The sequence below is a fragment of the Prinia subflava genome, chromosome 1 (genome assembly GCF_021018805.1).
Source record: "Prinia subflava isolate CZ2003 ecotype Zambia chromosome 1, Cam_Psub_1.2, whole genome shotgun sequence".
NCBI lineage: Eukaryota > Metazoa > Chordata > Aves > Passeriformes > Cisticolidae > Prinia > Prinia subflava.
This window is the reverse complement of record NC_086247.1, coordinates 112,932,669-112,952,462: the sequence shown is the minus strand read 5'-3', so window position 1 is coordinate 112,952,462 and position 19,794 is coordinate 112,932,669. Positions and strand designations below refer to the sequence as shown.

At 42.0% G+C, this 19,794-nt stretch overlaps 1 protein-coding gene and 1 long non-coding RNA gene across 3 annotated transcripts in view; one reads left to right on the top strand and one right to left on the bottom strand.

Annotated features, from left to right (window-relative positions):
- The window catches only part of LOC134556320 (uncharacterized), a 34,109-nt gene extending 32,613 nt beyond the window's left edge, over positions 1–1,496 (bottom strand). For both annotated transcript variants that reach the window (XR_010081648.1, XR_010081646.1), the window contains exon 1: positions 632–1,496. This is a non-coding gene — a long non-coding RNA (uncharacterized LOC134556320). The remainder of the gene's footprint in view (positions 1–631) is intronic.
- Positions 1–19,794, top strand: part of TGFBR2 (transforming growth factor beta receptor 2) — a 60,701-nt gene that overhangs the window by 16,187 nt on the left and 24,720 nt on the right. Inside the window, exons 3-4 of the mRNA XM_063408712.1 lie at positions 11,380–11,551; positions 13,200–13,390. Coding sequence (XP_063264782.1) covers positions 11,380–11,551; positions 13,200–13,390 — 363 coding nt within the window. The remainder of the gene's footprint in view (positions 1–11,379; positions 11,552–13,199; positions 13,391–19,794) is intronic.

Genomic DNA, 19,794 nt, shown 5'->3' with positions numbered 1-19,794 from the left:
AATGTCCTTCCTCTTGAAAAAGTTGTATTCTAAAAACAAGACTATTCTGACTCTTCCAGCATCCTGTTAAGAGGAGGCATCTGATAGGTCTCTGTACTGCTGAAGAAAGTCACAGAGAGTAATACCTGTCTTCTCAGATGTCTGAGAAATGTTATGTAATGTCTGTAAATGTTAACTTGAGACACCAAAAGTCCTTTTTCAATACTTCAAAAACAAAATAACCTCCAATATACTTTTGCAGTGGATTTAAACAACTATGAGACCTGAGGTGCTTCTGTAGATATGACTGGAAAGAAACATCAATCCTTGGAGACCTCCCCGAAGCATCATAACCCATGCTGATGAGTCCTAAGCAAATCCCATCTGCCCTTGCAGTGCTGATTCCTGGCAGAAAAGACTAACTGCAGAGCCCCTTTTTCCTCCTGGAAGAGCTGTCACACCTCCTGTCTCAGGGCAAGTAGCGTTTGAAAGCAGACTGGATTGGAGGCAGCAGCAGAGGGCAGGTCCCCTTGTCCCTGGCCTGTTGGGCAGCCTGACCTTTCCCCAGAAGTAGCTCCAGCCATGGGTCCACAGAGACTTTCCTCTGCCCTCAGCAGCATGGCTGCAGCTGAAACATGCAGTTTAACCTTACCCCAGCTGCGGGTTGCCGCTCCTCATACCACATTCTTCATTGTGTTTGTGTTGTCAGATAGAAGTCTAGACTGGAGAGCTCTTCTGGCTCAGGCTGGCCCTGGGAGGGGCGGGAGGTGTGGTAAGGTGTGGTCTGATTCCTCTGGGAGGGAGGAGAAAGCACAGCGAGGGATGTGAACTCAGAACGAGCAGGGGAGCATGACTGAGGTTTTCTGCAAAGTTCTTTGCGTGGATATTCCTCTATGGCCTCACTAGAGGGAAAGGGAAAAAAGGGGAAAGGGGGGATCTGTTGTGTTCACAATGCATTAGAAACAAATATGACGTTTTTCTGACAATGGTCTGAGGATTTCTCCATGAGGCAGACAATTTTTCTCAAAATGTGTTGTTTCTTTGCATCAGGAAACAACATTAAAAATAAGATGTCAGAAGAGATGTGTGTGTGAGCGAACCTTTGCAGGGGCATCCCCAAAGGAGGGATCTGGTGAGGGGTCCGTAAAGCTTTGTGTGGCAGGAGCCTTTCAAAGGGGAAGGTGGGGTATGGCTTTCTGACTTCTAAACCTGTCGGGAAAGTGCGTCAATAGTTTTGTGGGCATACTAGTAAAGCAAATAAAAATGAGAATTAAAGGCATAAAATGGCAAATACAGGAGTGACACTTTTTCTGATTCACCAAGTGACCTGGCTGCATCAAAGGGAACCTGTGGGAGTCAGACATAACTTTGAATTTCCTGTTTTGTGTGATTTGTCACAGTCTTTGTCTGTGCTTCATTTTCACTACTTTAAAAAGTAAGCAAAATTTTTCCCCCAAAGTAACATAGTCTCATAACCTTTCTTGGAGGTAGGTCTCTGAGATTAGAGAGGGTTTGAAAGTGCCTGCCAGTCTCCTGAGTGAATAAACAGTTTTAATAAACATCTGCCCACCTGTATTAACTCATGGCAAGCCATGGCAACTTCTAGTTATTATTTACACAGTTTCCTCTGCATTTTAGTCCTAGTGTGCTCTTTTGAATATAGTCAAGGATATACATTTGGCAATAGTTTAGCTGTAGCAAGGGTTAACTAGTGAGAGTTAACTGTAGTTTCAGCAGAAAGATTTGGCTTTTTGCCACCTGAGTTTCTGTATGCTGCCAGTGTAGAGAAACGTCTTTAAATAATTTCCATTTTGCATTTGGAAGAGATTATTTTCTGCTGTCTATCCAGCCTTCCTTATTACTGCTGAAAATGCTGCAGGTAGATAATCAAGTAACACAAAAGCTTTTTTCACATACGGAATTCAGACCTCTTGAGCTTACAGCTGATTTTAAAGTAATTGAATAAGCCACAACAACTTTATTTGTGGTAAGTCTCAATTTTGAGTCTGAGTATGCTTGTTTCTAATACAACCTGTACTGAGGTAACTTAACAGGATCCAGATTTAACAGGACTTGATGATCCTCATGAAAACTTTAAAACCTCCACCAATGTAATTAAGAGCACTCATGTGATGGTGTGTGTGTGCCAGGCCAGCACTTTGTTACTTGTAGCCATTCAGAAAGTTAGGCAGGATGAGGCCTTATACTAAATAAGAGTGAAGTCCTGTAGGAGTGTCATGTGTGAGTGTTTGGCAAAGCAGTATGTTACTACTTTTGATTTCTGTGTGTCTTTGGTGTGCAGTGGTCTGTGGGAGTTCAGGGCAGGGCTCCATCTGCGCAGGGTGCTCTGCTTTCACCGTGAAGAGCCAGCATGACTGTTGTCATCGTAAGGGAAAAATAGGAACTGCACCAATGTGCCCACCAACTCTGTCCATCACAGCTGCAATTCCCCATGGGAAGGATGGCAGGGTTTGGCAATACAGTACAGTAGGAAGCTCCTAAAACTTTTGAAATTTGCCTCTTTGCCTGTACCATGGATCCTAATGTGTTCTACTGCTCAGAAGTTTTGCAGAAGATGCAGTCCCTTGTCCTGAAACATAGACTTCAAAACTTCTCTGCTTTCCTCCCACCTGTAGCCTATCCAGTGAGGATGCACCTAAAAGGGCAGACAAGATTGCCTTTGCATTAAGCAGATATCCCAAGACAGGCATTTAGGACTGCTTGTAAATAAGAAAGGGATGCTTGCCAATAAGCAGAACTGTTATCTTAAGAGCATGATCAATATCTTTTACGATCTCAGGGGCTTTTCAGTTTGCATGTGACACTGAGCACATTCAGTAGCCTTGCAGATAAACTGAAGTGCCAGGATGTGTCTCTGTGGAATAATTCATGGCTAGTAGAAATAGCTTAGCCATAACATTTTCAGCAAATAAGTTCTGTTCCACCAACACTGGATGGACTTCTGAATGTTGCTGTTGGAAAGTGGGAGTTTAATGGCTCTTTAAGATGGATGTTACTCATTACTTCTATTGTAAGAAACATAAGGGGAAGAAATATAAATTAAGCTTTTGGAGGGAATATGTGCCTCCATCAGGACAAATGATTCACCTTCCCCATTGCTATTATGAAGAATTAAGAGCTCTATCACATTTTGAAGCAGGCAGGTGATGTGACTACTGAGGTAACAGGAGTGGAGAGAAGCAGGTTACTATAAGCAAGCTTTCTTATCTGGCTGAAGGAAGAGATGCAATGGGTTCAGAAACTCCATTCAAGCTACACAGAAGGTACAACTGCATGGGTTTGTACTGGCAACGTCTGTAGCAGAGAGTAGAGGCATATTCGTGTTTTTCTGAGTCAGAACTGCTCCTAAATATGTATGTTCTAAATGTTAGGGGGTCTTCCACAGAGACTCATCTGTCATGAAAAAATATCACTGGAAATAACTGTATTATGCTTGAATGACTGATGTCTATTTTCAGACCATATAAGTTGGAAAAAAAATATTTGCACAAAGCTGAAGTGTTTATACTCCTTCAGCTCTGTTTCAAGTGAAGTAATGGCAGCTTTCACTAAGCAGAGGAGAATACAAAAGGAGGTTCGGATGCAGGATATGCTTCTTAGTGCACAGGTCAGAGTTAGTCATGCAAATGTCAGTTCTGAACCACGAATCATGCTTATTCCAACAAAGCAGGAAAGCTGTTTTTGCTAATCTTGAGAACTAGATGAGCATTGCTGTGTTCAATGTCCAGTGTATATCTGAAGTCCCAGGAGGGGTTAACCACTAAAGACAACTTCCAGTAAATTCTAAACTCGATGCATTATGCAGGAAAAAACCTAGATCCTGTAGTCATAACTGAATAAATTGAACTTGTTTTTACATCACATACGGTTCTCCAGTGCTGTGTGCTTTTCACCAGCTTTGTTGGGGAGGCTGTGTGTTAAAGTCATGAGACTGTGAGATGTCCATTTAAGTGCTCTACGAGAAGCCATCATTTAGATTTTTTTCAGCCTCTTTGCTTAGAGACTGTATTCTTTTGTTCCACCAGCCATGGAGTGCTAAATAGTGGCCAGAAAATGTGCTGCAAGTTAAAGATCTGCAGGTAAAAAATCCTCATTATCTGAGGCATCACAATAATGTTTTCAGAATGCTTTCACACTTCTCTTGTAAGTGCTGAACTGGAGTCTCCTCGCAGCTGCACTGCTGTCAGTCAGGAGTCACAACAGCGAGCTCTGTTCTTAGGCATGTTTGAGGCACTGCCGAGTCCTGTACCAGAAAAAGAACCTAGCCCATGATTAAAACTGCTAATGATCTCTCATTTTGGAAATAGTGGGTAAAAATAGTGATATTTTAATGCTTTAAATACAAAAATTATTTTCATCTTCAGGATCTCCAGCTTAGTGTGCTGTTCCCTTTCCTATTTTCTCTGGTTGCGTCCCTTCCCCCAGCTCCTGCCAGATTTGATTCTGTGTCTGTGTCAGTGCCTGCAGCAATCCCTAAAGCAAAGTTTTGCCAGTTCCACCTGCTGTTAAAAGCCAGGCACTTCTACTGCAGAGGCAAGTTTAATGAAGTTTTCCAACTCCTGCTCCATTTCCTTTTGTTTCTCCCTCTGCATGTACCTTCCCCTATACCTTGCCTGCTGGTAGTGAGAAAAGGTGTTTTCCCAAATTCAGTGCAGTTCATCAGTGGCTTTTTGGCTTTCTTTTCTTCTGCGTTGACCTTCCTTCATCTGGGAGTGGCCAAATTACCCCTGGCTAGGTCCAGCTGGTCAACATGGCTTAGCTAGTGTGCTCTCTTCTTTCCTAGTAGGCTTCTCAGTCTTGGCTGAAGAGCAGGTCACACAAATCTGAAAAAAGCCTACAGGCCCCACCAAATGTGATAGGTGTGACTTGCATTTCTTTCATACGACGGGCAAAAGCCTTGACATGTCAGGGAGAAGCCATGACATGCACCTCCTCCAAGTAGTTCACAAAGTACTGTGTAGAAACAGGAAGTTATTTTGGCTTTTAACCATTGCTGAGCCCCTGAAATTCGCAAAAGTGCAACCAGTACATTTAAAGGCACAACTTCTAAGTACTGACTAAGGCAGCTGTTGTGCTCTGTGGTAGTCAGTGATCTGTGACTATGTATGATAAAGATCGAGACTGAGAGATTTTGCAAAACAATCCATAGGAATGTGGTTTCCTGGAGTCCTGCCACAGGGATAGTTAAACATTCATGGAACCTGTTTCCCTCTGACATATTTTAGTTGTACATAAAAGATAGCACATGCTTGGCTTTACAGAGGCCGTCTCAGCACTCTTGATAATCATTGTTGTTAATCTTAATAGAAACAGTCACAAAATCATAAGAGTCCTGTACCCATGGTAATCCTGCTGGGGTAATTTATAGTTGAGATAAAAGACTGCACCCAAAGCAGTGTCCAAGATGGTGTGACATTGTGAGCTCATACTCACATGGCAAAAATAGGAGTATGCACCAGAGTGACACTCCATTTCAGCTCAGGTGACATTCAGCTTAGAAATGGCAGCTGCAACTGAAAAGCTGAAAACACATATTTCGTAGGGTTACCCTGAAGGTGTTATGATGGGAGGTTTTAGGTGATCTCCAGTGTTGCCAGCTCCTGTGATTTTATGATGAGTAATACAATATAGCTATTTTTCTTGAAGATCCACCTCCTGGATTCCAATGATTTATTTTCATTTTTCTTTTTTTTTTTCTTTTTTTTTTTTTTCTTTTTTTTTTTATTAGACAATAATTCCAACCCTCCTGCTCATGGCCAAAGCTTCAAAACATATCTCAAAAAGTACTGTTAAAAGCACAGCCAGCAATGGCAAGTAAGGGAGAACCCAGCAGTTGGGGTTTTCTTGATTTTGTTTTGTTTTTGTTTTTTGGGGGGTTTTGTTTGTTTGGTTTTGTTTTGGTAATGTTTTTTCCCTTTTTTTATTCTTGTGATCTGTCTGGCTAGTCTTGTGATTTTGTAACTCTGTGTTTTTGGTTTTTTTTTCCTTTAGGATTGATTATGTTTCCATCTTCACTTCCTTGTATTACCACACTAGACATAATCAGTATAATTAAGAATAGCCATCAGGATATACATTCAGATCTTGAAAACAAAGTTCAGATCATACACATTTTCCTTGACTCTCTCACTCCTGCAATTAATTCATCAGTATGTGTAATGCAAATTTAATGAAGCTGGCAGGGTCTCCATAACTGTCAAAGTTCCACTGGGGTTGTAGGTCATGTGCTGGGGATAGGAGTCAAAACAAAGTCATGCTGTGTTTAGTACAGCTCCCGGTGAAACTTGATGTCTCTGTGTTGGATGAGAAGGTAATACAGTTTGGATGCTCTTTGTATCTGCTACTGTGCTTTCCAGACACGGATATATGATGCCATGGAGCTATGCACTTTGGGAGAACAAGGGCAATCTGCTTCAAGGCTCTCTGATAAAGGCATTGTCCTCCTGGCAGATTTCCATGATGTAGTAGAGTGAAAGCTTAAAATCTCTCCTGTCAGGTGGAATTATCTCACAGCAGCTGAGTTGAGTTCCTATCCCAACACCTCTCACAGCATTTTTTGGGGAGGGATGGGATCTGCCTGGTATTTTATAAGTATGCATGTGCCAGAGACACTGGATGAATAGAAGTGCTGTGACAGGATTTTACAAGATAGGAGTAAGAGAAATTGGCTGCTGTTTCTGAAATGCATCCTCAGACAGAAAAAGTTTTCCAGTGTAGATATTTCCAAAAAGACAGCATGTTGCTTTGGACTTTATTTAGTGTTGTTAGCTTGTGAGAATTCTGTAACGATATGAAAAATAAGAGAAAAGTAAACTACAACATTTGGCCTCAATAGAAGTTACATATCTACAGACAACAGATGCAAACAACTTCAAGCAAGTCAATAGGTTTTGGGTGAGGTGTCCTGTTTATGATGTCCCAAGAAATCATAAATAAAGATGTGAACCATAGAAGAGAAGTGATGTTCTGCAAGCCTGGCTCCACCAGGTCCATGCAATGGACATTTCTAATGTGACTGCTCTAGTGTCTCTTCCATAATGTCCAGCTCACATGTTGACTTGCATGTTCCATGCATTTTAACCACAGCAGCTGATCTCTGCTGAACTGGTTGGCTGAAAGTTCCATAGGCAAGAAACCACAGACTTTTATTTAGAGCCCTCTCCATGGACAAAGAAACAAGAAAAGTTAGAATTAGGCTTCTTGAAGAAGTCAAAATAAGAAAACTAACATTAGACAGTGGATGGCAAATTCAAATTTTAGGAGACAGAATGCATTTTAATATGGCTTCATTTGCCTGTGCAAAACTGTGATTTCTCTGTTGAATTTTTCATTATATCCACTTTTTTGTTTTCATGCAAAATTAAAGGTTGCTTTTGTCCACAGTGTTCGAGTGACTTTGGTTGTCTTAACAGGAGAAAATCTTGAGGGCTTGGCTCATGTGGTATGAAATGTGCAGCAGGATAGTCAAATATTTTTAGAGATGAACATCCAAGTGACTACAAGAAGAGGAGCAGTCTTCTGGTCCTGAACCACTCCTTACTTACGACTCCCTCAGGGAATGAGGGAATACACTTTCCTAGGGAAGAATCCCACCAATTTGTCATTCTCCGGGCAGGACTTTGTTGATTAGAGATAGGTGTGAGTTCATATGACTTGGAAAAAGACCCGTCTTTTCAGGATTTCTAAGTCCTCAGAGCCTAGTAGCAGGCTGTGATCAAAGAGTGATGTCAGAGTTCCTATCTAACTCCAGATTTCCTCTCAGGCCATCTGCAGGATGTGGTTTCAGCATCAGATAGAAAAAGTCAAACTTGGCTTTAGTTTGGAACTAGATGGGTTATCACAGTGGACCAGGCCAAGAAGTAATAACAAACAACACACCAACACCTGCTAGAGTATTATGACAGTCTCAGGGAAAGTAAACTGCAGTCTCACTTCAAACCAAATGTTGAAGCATGGAATAAAATTTGTTCACCTGGGCAGTTTAGGCAGTTCTTTGAGCTGCCAGAGGCATGAATAAAGAGTCGTTGATCTGTCAGCCTCTGTTAGAAGAATTTCAGGGAGAAAATACAAGTGTAGTCCATTCTGTAAGTCCCCAAACCCCATTAGCTTTTGACAGTAATTAAACCTGATCAGAAATTACCTGGTCCTAACTGCCCAACCTTTTGCTATTGTTGCTAGTGATTAAACTAATGCCTACCCTAGAAACTTAAGGTTTGTGACCTTACAGGGGATTCCTGCTTTCCAGATGGCTTTTTTATTTTTATTATTTTATATTTTTTTTCTTTTAATCAGCTTTGTTTGGTTTGGATATCCCTCCTTGGAAGAGGGCCAAACACATTTATCTTCATCCATTTGTTCCAGTGGGTGAGCCTTGGCAGAACCTGGCACAGCCAGGGATAGCATAGGAACCAAACCCTTTCTCTCAATAAATACAATGTGCTTGAAACGCTAAGTACCTAAGGACACACCTTCATGGGGCTCTTGGCTCCAGTGCTGTGGGCACTGGAGGGAACAGAGTCATGTGTATGGCAGAGGCACCAATCATGCCACAGCTGCCATGTGAGCTCAGAGCTGAAAGCAGCATGGATTCAGCTGAAGCCTTTGCACTTTGAGCAGCAGATGGCTTTCCCCCATGCTCAGTTGTGAGATGCTTGGCACCCTGCTGCAGGTTTCCTGTGTACATTTGGGTGAGTCACTTCACCTCTCCCTCAGTATGTGTCACTATTTTCGTTCCAGGCTTTTAGAACCATGGATTGTTTTTTTCTGGGTAGAGGGACAGTCCCTCACTATCAGGTTGTTTCGATCATTACTGCAACCTAGATAGGTTGTGACAGCAATTAGTTTCTCTTCAGCGTGTGGTAAGAGGCACCATCCAGAAGAGATGTACAATTTGCTGTAATGAGGATTATGTTAACATGTATTTTACAGAACACTACATCCAGGACCTTCTGAGTTCCTACCACACCCGCTTCAATGAGGCTTTATTCCTCTACGTGGCTGTTGCAACACACAATTAAGAACAAGCAATGTTTACCTGGGGCTTAAAATTCTGCCACCCCATAATATACTGCCAGCATTCTCCACCCATGTGAGTGCTCCCAGTGTTGCAAGTGGGGTGACACACTTCCCTTGGAAGAGAAAAGTAGCAATGTTTGTTTTAACAAAGTTTGATAGTAAATGTGACAGTGCTGTAACAAGCTTTGATGTCAACCTGCACTTGGTTATTTACTGAATAGAGAACAAGGTGGGACAAAACAGTCAGAGACACCTTCATGTTGAGTCATGGGGTTCAGAAAGGACCCCCTCACATTCTAAACCCCTTTCTCGGGGGTTTCCAAGTGTGGCTGGATTCAGATCTAGTTCCAGGCTAGGAACTTAAGTCTAAAGGATTATATGTGCACAAGCAATCCTTTATCTCAGTTAGCTAAGATTTCAAATCTTCAGCATGCTTATTACCCTTGCACTTACTGAGTGTTTGATGCCATAAGGATTCTCTCAGCCTCAAGGAGCAACCTCAAGAGGTATCCCTGTTCAAGGGAAGATCCTGGCATGCAGCCCACTGCTGTGCAGGAGAGCTCAGTAGACCCTGGGCTGTTCCCTGTTCATGGAGTACAGTGATTAACTTATAGTAGTATTTGCATGCCAGCTGTATTTTGGTTGGCCTGTGCTCAACTAGCCCTCAGCTGCTGAGTAAGTTTTATGGCCCCCAGCTATTGTGTTGCTATCTGTCTTCCCAGAATCCAGCTTTAGGCCAGGTGCAGCCCTCCCAACCACCACTGTTGGCTCTTGCTTGAGCCAAAAGCAGGGGGGAGCACGCTGCCACACCCAGTGAGCTCATCCTAACCATCCCCTCTGCGTAGCATCTTCTTCTGTACCATAAAACCATTGGAACTTTTGCCACTGATTATAGTGGCTGTTAGATCAAAAACCTTCTGGTCAGTACCAGAGCATGCTAGTGATGAGAAAGATGTGTAATTTGGATGGAGAGAGAAGACTTTTCTCTCAGTCCCTCACAATGGTTCAGAAATCCATTGAAAATATTAGCAAGAGGCCCTTTTATTTCCTCCTGGAAAAAAATCATGTATATTTATTTCCTGTAATAAAATAGTCTAATGGTAGTAAAAAGTGAAGTTTTAGGAGGAAAAAATTGATTTCTCAGCTAATTGAGTAGAGAGGGGGAAATTATAAATCCCTGGTTGCCTATTACAGGTTGACTAGCAACATTTGGCCACAGAAAGCAATATGAACACAGTTTTAACATGCAGGTGGTTACAAGAGTAGGGCTGTGCTGCATGGAAGCCCAGTATCTCCTCAGAGTGGTTCACCCTGCTTTTCCAATTACATTGCAAAGTGAGTCAGACTGAAACCGTTGTTGATTGTCTGCTCCGTTTCAGATAGTCGCATGTTCGTTTTAGCTTTAGAAAGAAGTTTGTTGTCAGCATTTTCTGTTCCTTGTAGTTACACTGCCTTTTCAAAATAGATTTTGAGCTAAAAGTACATTTCCTGAAGTTCAAACACTGGCATAAAAAAAAAAAAAATCTCTTTCCTTACTGGTGCCACACTGAAGCAGACGGTGAGTACTAAGAGTTGGAACCAGTAAGCATGTAATGATTCAGCCTCTGGGTGCAGAAAAGTAGCTGTTGGGGCAAAGCAGGCATCTACAAGGCAGGCTGTCATTGCAAGTTAGTTTGAGTTCAGGTCCCCTGCAGTTAGCCCAGTTAGACTCCTGCAGTATATCATATGAGCTGCACAGATAACCCCATTGCATTTCTAGCTCAGGTGGAACCCACAACCCCTGGCAGACCTTCATCTGTCTTAAGCTCAGAGTCTGTTCCAGCTCTGTGGTTTTTGTGTGTGAGCAGGAATCAGCTTAGGGATGACACCTAGGTTATGTCTTAGGTTAGTAAAGACAAAACTGCAAAGCTCATCCTGATCCATGTTATAACGATGTCACACAGCTAATGTGCATTCTCGCTATAGAACCCCCAGTTGCTGTGGCACACAGACCACGATGCAGTGTGACACAGGGGGACAGATACACTGCCTGGGAGTAATGCAAATGGGTGAGTGCACAGGAGCTGTTCCAGTGCAAGCTGGTCTTGGGAAATGCATGATTCTGCAAATTACTGAGCAACTTTCGCTCCCTCCAAAGTCAATAGAAGTTCATTTCACTTTTCAAATTCACTTTTATTAACCTGGTCTTGACATCGTGGCACTTTCCTTGTTGTAAAGAAATTGGTGTCTGTGAAAGATCAAAGATTTTCTAATTTAAGGTAAGAGGAAATGTTTGCTGCTGATAAAAACCTTATCTTCATAATAAGCAATAATGCAATCTGATCATCTACTATTATTGAGTTTCCTTTTTTTTTTTCCCTTAAGCTGAATTTACATCACCTGTAGACAGAAATAAGGAAAGTGGACTGAAAATGTCAAACCTATGCAAATTTTGTGATATTAAAGTAACAACCTGCTCAAACCAACATCAGTGCAAGAGCAACTGCAACATCACTTCTATCTGTGAGAAGAGTAGTGAAGTCTGTGTTGCTATATGGTAAGTTATTTCTTCATACAGGTGAGGACAGGAGCATACCCTCATTCATCATTGCTTAGTGCTTCCCTCGATTGCTCTGACATTCAGAATGTCCCTGCTACCTCACCAGGCTTTGCTGTCACGCTTCCAGCTCATATCTCTGCACAGCACACGGAGAGTTGCTTGAGGTTAACAATTCCAATATGAAATGTTCTGGAGACTTTTTTATTCTTCTAAAACAGTTCTGTTCCAGCTTAGCTGTTATTGGAAAAGAGGCATGGTTTTGTTCAAGCTATTAAGCTGTATCCACCCACAGCACTCAAGAGTAGAAACAGATTTGAGGCTCAGGAGAGGATTGGAGTGACAGTTGCTGAGCAAAGACAATTCTCTCTCAGGTTTCAAGCCAACTAGATTATGTAGATATATCACAAAAGGTTTATTGCCATGTACAGTTAAAAATACTTCCTCTTAATGGGAAAAAACCTCTGTGTGGGTAGAGACTTTGATGTAGGCATGATACTTTTTATATAGCCTATGTCTAAGTTCAAAGAAATCAAGAGTTTATGATAATGAGTTGTAATACTTTTCTAGGATTTATTTGCTTTAAGTTTGTGTTCCAGTCTGAAAATTGAGGCTTCCCTTGACCTTCCATAAATGGGAATCTAGTCCTACCAGAGAAAGCCAGAAATGCTCTTAATGAGTTAATAACTGGACTAAAGGAATAGAACTGAGTGTTTGCAGCATTGCTTTTGATTTAGTAAAATAATTAGGACCACTTACAAGGGGCATAACTGAGGGATTAGTTGTGTCCATTGACTTGAAATGTCCAGCATAATTGGAAGTAGGTGTTTCAGTTCAGGATCATTCCATTGTGCTTTTCCATATTTGTTCTGTGCTGCTTCAGTAAGCCATCAGTGTCTAAAGTTGCCATAAAAAGGAACTGTTGTTCAGTTTAAGATACATTTTCGATTTTTCATGACCGTTTATCCAAAAGGCAAGTAAGTTGACAACTGTAAAGTGCTTTTTGCCTTTGAGTCTTTTGTCAATGAAATTAAACCTGTGGACCAGGACAAAACACAGGAATATGGTCCAGATTATCTGCTGTAAATATTTCACTGACTGTGAGGCAGCTCGAACTTGCATCGGTTTTTATGATTGCTATTTTGGTGGGGTTTTTTTGATTGGTTTGGGGTTTTTTATATATAAATCCTTGAGTTCACAAACTGTGCTGATTGTAGGCTTCAAAAGCAAAATGAAAAGACTCACTCACTAGAAATTCCTCAGATTTTGGGGAAATAATTCAGTTTTTATCGTAATTTCCCACAGATTTTTACTGTCTGCTCAGTGACCACAAAAACCAAAAGTATGTTCTGAAGTTCACAGCAGTTCATTGAGCACTAGCTTGAATAACTCTAAGTGAGATTTTCAGAGACACCCTTGTGAGCTTAGCGGTAATATGATACAGGAATAGCTGTGCCATTGTACAAATGTGAGGAGCCCAGATGGTGCCAAATTTACCCCATTCAGGAAAGACAGAGAAAAACATACAATGCTCTTTAAATGCCATTTATATTCTCAAAAGAGGCAAATTTTGGGCAGGCGCAATCCTGTCTGCTCCCTTTATAAAATATTCCTTTTTTGATTTCAATTTTCTCCTTTTCATTTTTAGGAGACAGAACGATGAAAATGTGACATTAGAAACAATATGCCACGACCCCCAGGAAACACTGTATGGTCACTTTTTGGATGACTATAAATCAGAGCAGTGTTTGATGAGAGAAAAGAAGGACGATGGGGGATTGATGTTCATGTGTTCCTGCACGGGTGAAGAATGCAATGATATGCTCATTTTTACATCAGGTAGGTTTAATAATTTACCTTGCATTCCCACATTTCTTGCAAGTAATATTAACTGTGTTAATATTAACAGTGTTATACTGATGTCCTCTGGAATTGCATTTTGTCCCGGAGAAATTGTAATGGCAGATGTTATTTTGGTCTTTTTTGAATCTTGCAAAATCACAACCTTTATTTTCTGTGTTCTGAGGGTACTTCTTCCTGCCAGGCTGTCCTCATTTTGAGGTAAGTCTGATACTCAGCTGAAGATACTGCACTTAAAAGCTGATGGAAGATGAAAGCAAGATGTTTACAGTTGTTCTGTTGACACACCAAAATGCAACATGTGTTAATTACATTATAAAATCTAAACTAAAGGCAAATGCCATTTTTACGGTCCTACCTCTTCTAAAAGGCTGTATTGCCATAGTGTGTTACCAGCATACGGAGATGGTACTGGTAACCTGATAGGATGTGAATTTTAAGCCAGCTTCTCTGGTGTAACTGACCGTCTGCACCTCTCCTGTGGTGGGTGTGAAGAAGCTAGGTTCCTTCTCTGGGGAACCTACTACAGCACAAGGAATGTATGTGAGTTCAGTTAAACCAGGGGAATGTGAGTACAGACCAAACTACAAGTGCATAACCCACCCCCATTCTGCTTCACAAGCTCTAATAGAGGCCACTGCAGACACACTGAAGGGAGTGCAGGTGTGGGCAGTGCTGGTGGATTTCGTGCTGCGCACACAGTGTGTGCACACACCCTTGTGCTTTATTTTGTCCAACCTGCTGTGATTCTTTTACTGAGACAAAGTCAGGTTTCTCACAGGCAAGAGTGAGGTCTGCTATGGAGAAACTTGTGTACACACACTCCTAAAGGGGTTTGGCACACCGCACCCATCCTCATCACCCAGAAGTTCCTCAGAAAAGGATATAATTAGGTCCTTGATACCTGAGATAACGAAAGTTTGGGATGCTGTTTAAGCTCATGGGAAACGTGTGACTGCACTGAGGTGAACAAGTATGTGAGCGATTGTAGCTCTTACTTCCTAGCCTCCAAGAAGGCCAACTAGTTTAGGTCACAAAACCACACCAAATTAGCCAAGAGGAAGCTAGCAAGTCTTTGTTTCCCTTGGCCCAGGCTATCCATATCTGGTGCCACCCTCATCCCCTCCCCAAGCTTGATTTGAAGCCAGAAAACCTGACTGCTGATCCATGGTCGTGTGACCAACCCTTACCTGGGTGATCTTTAAAGGATTTGGAGTATATACTGGTATTTATATGAGCACAGGTGGTAGACCCAGGACCTAATTCTAACAGATTTCCTTGGTTTTATTGAAGAGAGTGTGTTCCTAGAGAAGAGCTCTTACTCTGTCAGCTGTCAGTGTTTTTGTACAACATGAACCGCACCCTTGTGGATTTTGGCTAAATTGTTATGAGTTAGCCACGTTATAGCTGTTTTTCCTGGAGCTATGTAGATGAATGCAATCACTGATAAATGTGTGTTTTCAGTGTGTACAATTATGATAAATGTGTGGGTTTGGTGTGTACGGTCATTCTAGAAATTCAGCACCAAGTGCCTTAATTCTTATCAACTCTGCAGCTCACTCACACTTCCAGATCAACCTGAAAGCAGTAGTAGAAATTTAAACCCAGTCTTTTAACCCAAATTCCTTTCACTCTTCTGAGTGGAGCCTTTCCTTCTAGGTCACATCCTTTAGCATTTCAGGTGACTCATGAAAACCATGTGCTGCATTCATGTAAGTGAGTAACTACAGATAAAAGTTAAAGTAATGTAAAACTTCACTTTGTAACATTTCCAGTTCATTCACAAACACGAGCATTAACTCCAGTAAGGAGGGGGGAGAATTGAGGCTTTGTCATTCCTTTTTTATTGTTGTGGATTAGTGTTTCTTTTAAATGAAAACAGCCCCTTTGGGTTGCTTGCCTGGTTAGCCATGGCAGGAAGACAAACGATTTTTACAGTATCAGACATGCGGTTTCCTGTCTGTGTTTAACTTTGAGCAGAACATCACAGCCAGCTGGTCCATGGCTCCTCCAGACAACTAGATAATAGCCTGTAATAATTTTGCCTTTGGAATGACTGTCATCCAGATCCATTCTGTACATTGTTATTGCAGGGTTTTTTCTCTACATTTCTTGTACACCAGAAGAAGGAAATTTTTTGCAGTGGTTTTGCACATTCTGTAGTTTTAGAGAGCAAGACAAGAGCTACTCTAAAAAACCCTGTTCAAACAGGATGATTTTAATAATTTATTAGCAGAAACTGAGATAAGAAAGATTGGATTTTTTCACCTGTTAATCACAGTGTTTCCTTTCAAGCTATTGCTAGAAATAACTAGTATTTTACCTCTTCTTCCTGTATGCAGACAGACCAGATTTTGTTTGTTTCTGAGGTAAGAAAGAAAATCCTGGGTAGGGCAACAAGTTCTAATTTCCACCAAATGTTAGTCACTAAATTCCAGTGATTCACAGCTGAGCTGTTATTGCGTATGGAAGAATTGGTGTATAGCACTACTGGCTTGCATGAGTCTTGGCTGTGAAGGGCAAACCTCCTGACTCCGCTTTTAGACACAAGCATCCAAAGGGTTTGGGTATTGGAGGTGTTGTGACTCGCTTGAGAGTGACTTTAGGAATGTTTGAAGTTACATCAAAATCAAATGCCTGTTTATTATATAGATTTTCATTTAAATTACCAATCTGCAAGATAAGCAAGACACAGTCAAACATGTGCCTAAACATGCCTGTAGTTCTGCTGTGTCAGGGGGCTGACCCTGATTCAGATCCCTGGCATTCCAGGCCACAGGCAGCTGGTGGAAAATACTGAGTGCAGAATCACTCCAAATAATGTTCTGTAGTTCTGGGAGAAGTTACATGCAGGAGACAGGTAACCATTGTAAATCTGACTGTCCTGCGTTTATTTTTTAATCCCTCTCTTTTTTTGCCAAACAAAATTGTGGGTGACTGGCAAGCAGCTTACACCCCTGTGGTGGAAAAATGCATCTCACATCAAATCTCAATGCCAGTGTGTCATAATTATTATTTATTCAAAAGTCTAATGTTAGTGTTACCAGAAGGCAAAGCCAGGGAGCAAAACCACTGGGAAAGATGAGCCAGAATCAGGGGCAAAAAGAAAGGCCTTGAGTGGCTAGAAGTTGATTAGGTAGCAGCCAGAGGCCTGGGCCTTCTGTCATGGAAAAAATGAGCACAGTATTAGACTGTGAGGGTTTCTTGCTCTCTGATGTCTGGTTGTGTCTGGAGGATCTTCTGCACCTTGCTCTACCTCCTTTTACTTTGATCTGCTGTGATGAATCAGGTCTGTCTGTAGCTGTTTGCACAGCCCCAGTCCTGTCTGGACAGCTTTGTTCCTCAGCTTTCCCTTTGCCACATCTCCCAGCTGTTAACCAGTGTGAGCATGACGACTGGCTAACAAAGCTGGGTTTTGTTAACAATACCAAGTTCTTTGACCGAAGTCAAGCCTTGTTTACCCCAAGGGACCAAGCAGGACTGTGCCCTTTGCAGCCCCACCTCTGACCCGTTCTCCATGGACAGATGACCAGGTACTCACTGTAGACAAGAAAATGGGATTCCTGCATGTTAGTGCATGACCTACCTACCTGCTGTGCCATGCAACTCCTTCCTCTTGTGCTGCTCATTTAGACACGGTCATTCAGCAATATGCAAACCAGCAGTAGAGACTGCAAACAAGAAAACCAATCCTTTAAATACTGTTGTCAATATACATGCAGTTGTTATCCTGGGCATCAAATTCAAATCCAAGCAACAGTGCACAGAACTCAAAAGCTGGAACCAGGATTTCAACACAGCTCTGTTTTGTTTATAGTGGTTTCATTCTGATAACCTACATGATGTTAATTTTTTTATCCTCACCTGTCTCTTGCTATGCTATGCAGATCTCCATGTAGCTTGCACCCAATGTGTCTGCGGGATTGTTTAGGTAGACTGCGTTTAGTGCTTACCTACTACAAGATGAAGTCATTATTTTGGGCATTCACACCACACCCAAATATGGGAGAAACCTTTAGCGGCAACTCTGAACCATCAGAATTTGCCTTGAAATACTGAAACCTCGGTGACAGAGATGACTGACGGGTCAACAAGAGTTTAGGAGAGTAATGAAGCTAGTTGGGGACGTGTGGAGGGAGGGAGGGAGAGTGTTGTGCTGCTAAAAATCTTCCCATTGATCATGGTTTTACGGGGTTGGCTAATTGAGAGTGTTTGATTAATCAGTTGTGGCTGAGTCATTTGCCTGAGCGAACTACAGCCTGTGGATTTGCAGTGTGTCAAGTGCTGTGATTGCTCACTGTGTACACTGGTTTCCTGGGAGAGCTGGTGCTGCTCTGCTGCCTGAAACACCACAAGCATGCCTGTGTGATGCCTTGTCCTGTGCCCAGACTGCAGGAGATGTGGATGATGTTTCAAAGTGTCCTTAACTTCGTATCTCTCATTTGTCTCTAACATGTTGTCCCTTGTCTTTTCCTTTCTTTCTCTTCTCTTCCTCTCCTTACTAGAGTCAAAGTGTTAGTGATTTTACTTGACTACGTAGGAGGATCTCAGACTTAAGAACAGATTTAAGATCTGTGCACAAACAGTCACCAGTCCATAAATACTTGTGTGATGAGTTGTCTGGTGCTCAAGGAACATCAGAAGGGAGATGATCACAGCTGGACTGCATCCAAGTGACTTTTAACAAAGGCTTTCATTAATCTCTTTTTCTGTTATCCAACTAACATGTTCAGAAGGTAACTGTCTTCCAGCTGCCCCATAAAAAAGGTCAGTAACATTACATAACATTGCACAGAGCCTCTCACTGCTTGTATATTGGCTTTGTTCTCCATGTTTCCTCTTAGGTATTTGCAGGCACTGGAGTCCCACCCAGTGCCTGCAGCTGTGTGTAACCAAAGGAGAGGCTGCCTAATGCTGAACATCTGATTCACTTAATGGGATGGAAAGGAAATAGAATGAAAAGAGGCTAAAGAAGCCAAAATTTTGTTTTGTTCTGTAGTATTTATATTGTTTGCTTCTTAGGAAAATAACCATGCTCAGTTACAGATTTGTGTAAAAACAAACTAGGCAGTGCTCTTCCAGTCTGGTTGGCATATTTGTTACAATTTGCATCACTTGAGAGCTTAATAAGTATGGGAATGTTGCCAACCTTTTATCAGGTTGTCACGGAAGAGACTTTAATAATTACAGACAGAAACAAACTGTAACTAACACTGGCAACATAATATTTTGGGAAAGGTTGGAGGGGTGAAACTCAGGCTGAGAATAAAAATAGTGGTTAATGTGTGGCATCTGTTGAAACATATTGAAACTGGAGAGATTGATTTGTTCCAGAAATCCACCAGCAAACAGCAGCAGACACCCAAGCTCTATAACTGAGCCATGTATCACAGAAACTCAGTCACATCATATAAAGTTAAAATATGTTGGCTTTTATATTGCTGAGTAGGAAAGCTCATCTACAAAAGTCAAAGTGTGTGAGAGATGCCATGTACACACAGTGAAGGGACCTATTAGAATGGGAGAGATAAGAAGGGAATGTGTTAGAGGGGTGGAAGATTTTAAGCAAATGGGTGCTGTGCCAGCAAACCTCGGAATTACACTTTCTAGCCAGCAGTGAGAGAATAAAAACAGCAACAAGCTATTTGTTCTGTCTTAGAGCTTAAGAGTTTCTTAAACCTCCTGGGTGCTGAATAGCTTACTTGGCAATCAGTTGAAAAATGAAATTCTGCTTACAATAGATGAAATATCCATTAGGTCATTGTTGCCCGGCCTTTTTGCTGAAGTAAGCCACCCAGAGGCAATCAATTTGCCTGCCTCCCACCCCTGTGACTAAGATACAGCCATTCCCATCAGGTGACAGATGCATATGCGTGACTCTTCCAACATGTAACACATGTAACTGGGTCATGTAACTGGGGATTTTCCCTGGGCGTTACAGAGAAGTCTTGGGTCCTGATCCCCTAGGTGGTTGTGTGCCAAGGCTGAAGCTGCAGGTCTGCAGGGGAAAGCAGCAGTGGGTGTGCCACTGATCTTCAAAACAGGTCATACTTACTGCCTTTCAGGAAAAGAGACAAGTGGTGGCACTGGGCAGTGACATGCGTTAAATGCTGAGAGCTGCGTCTGGTTTGCCAGCCGTTTGTTGACTGCAGAGCAACAATTAGGCAGCCAAATACCCAAAAGAACAGGTGAATGAATACCTTTAAGTAAACCCTTAGGGCACAAAGTGCTGGAACCTGCACTTGGGTCACTGCAACCCCACACAATGCTGCAGCCTGAAGGAAGAGTTGTGGCAGGAAAGCTGCCTGGAGGAAAAGGACCTGGGGGTGTTGGTCAGCACTGGCTGAGCATGAGCCAGCAATGAGAGCGTATGGCCAAGAGGG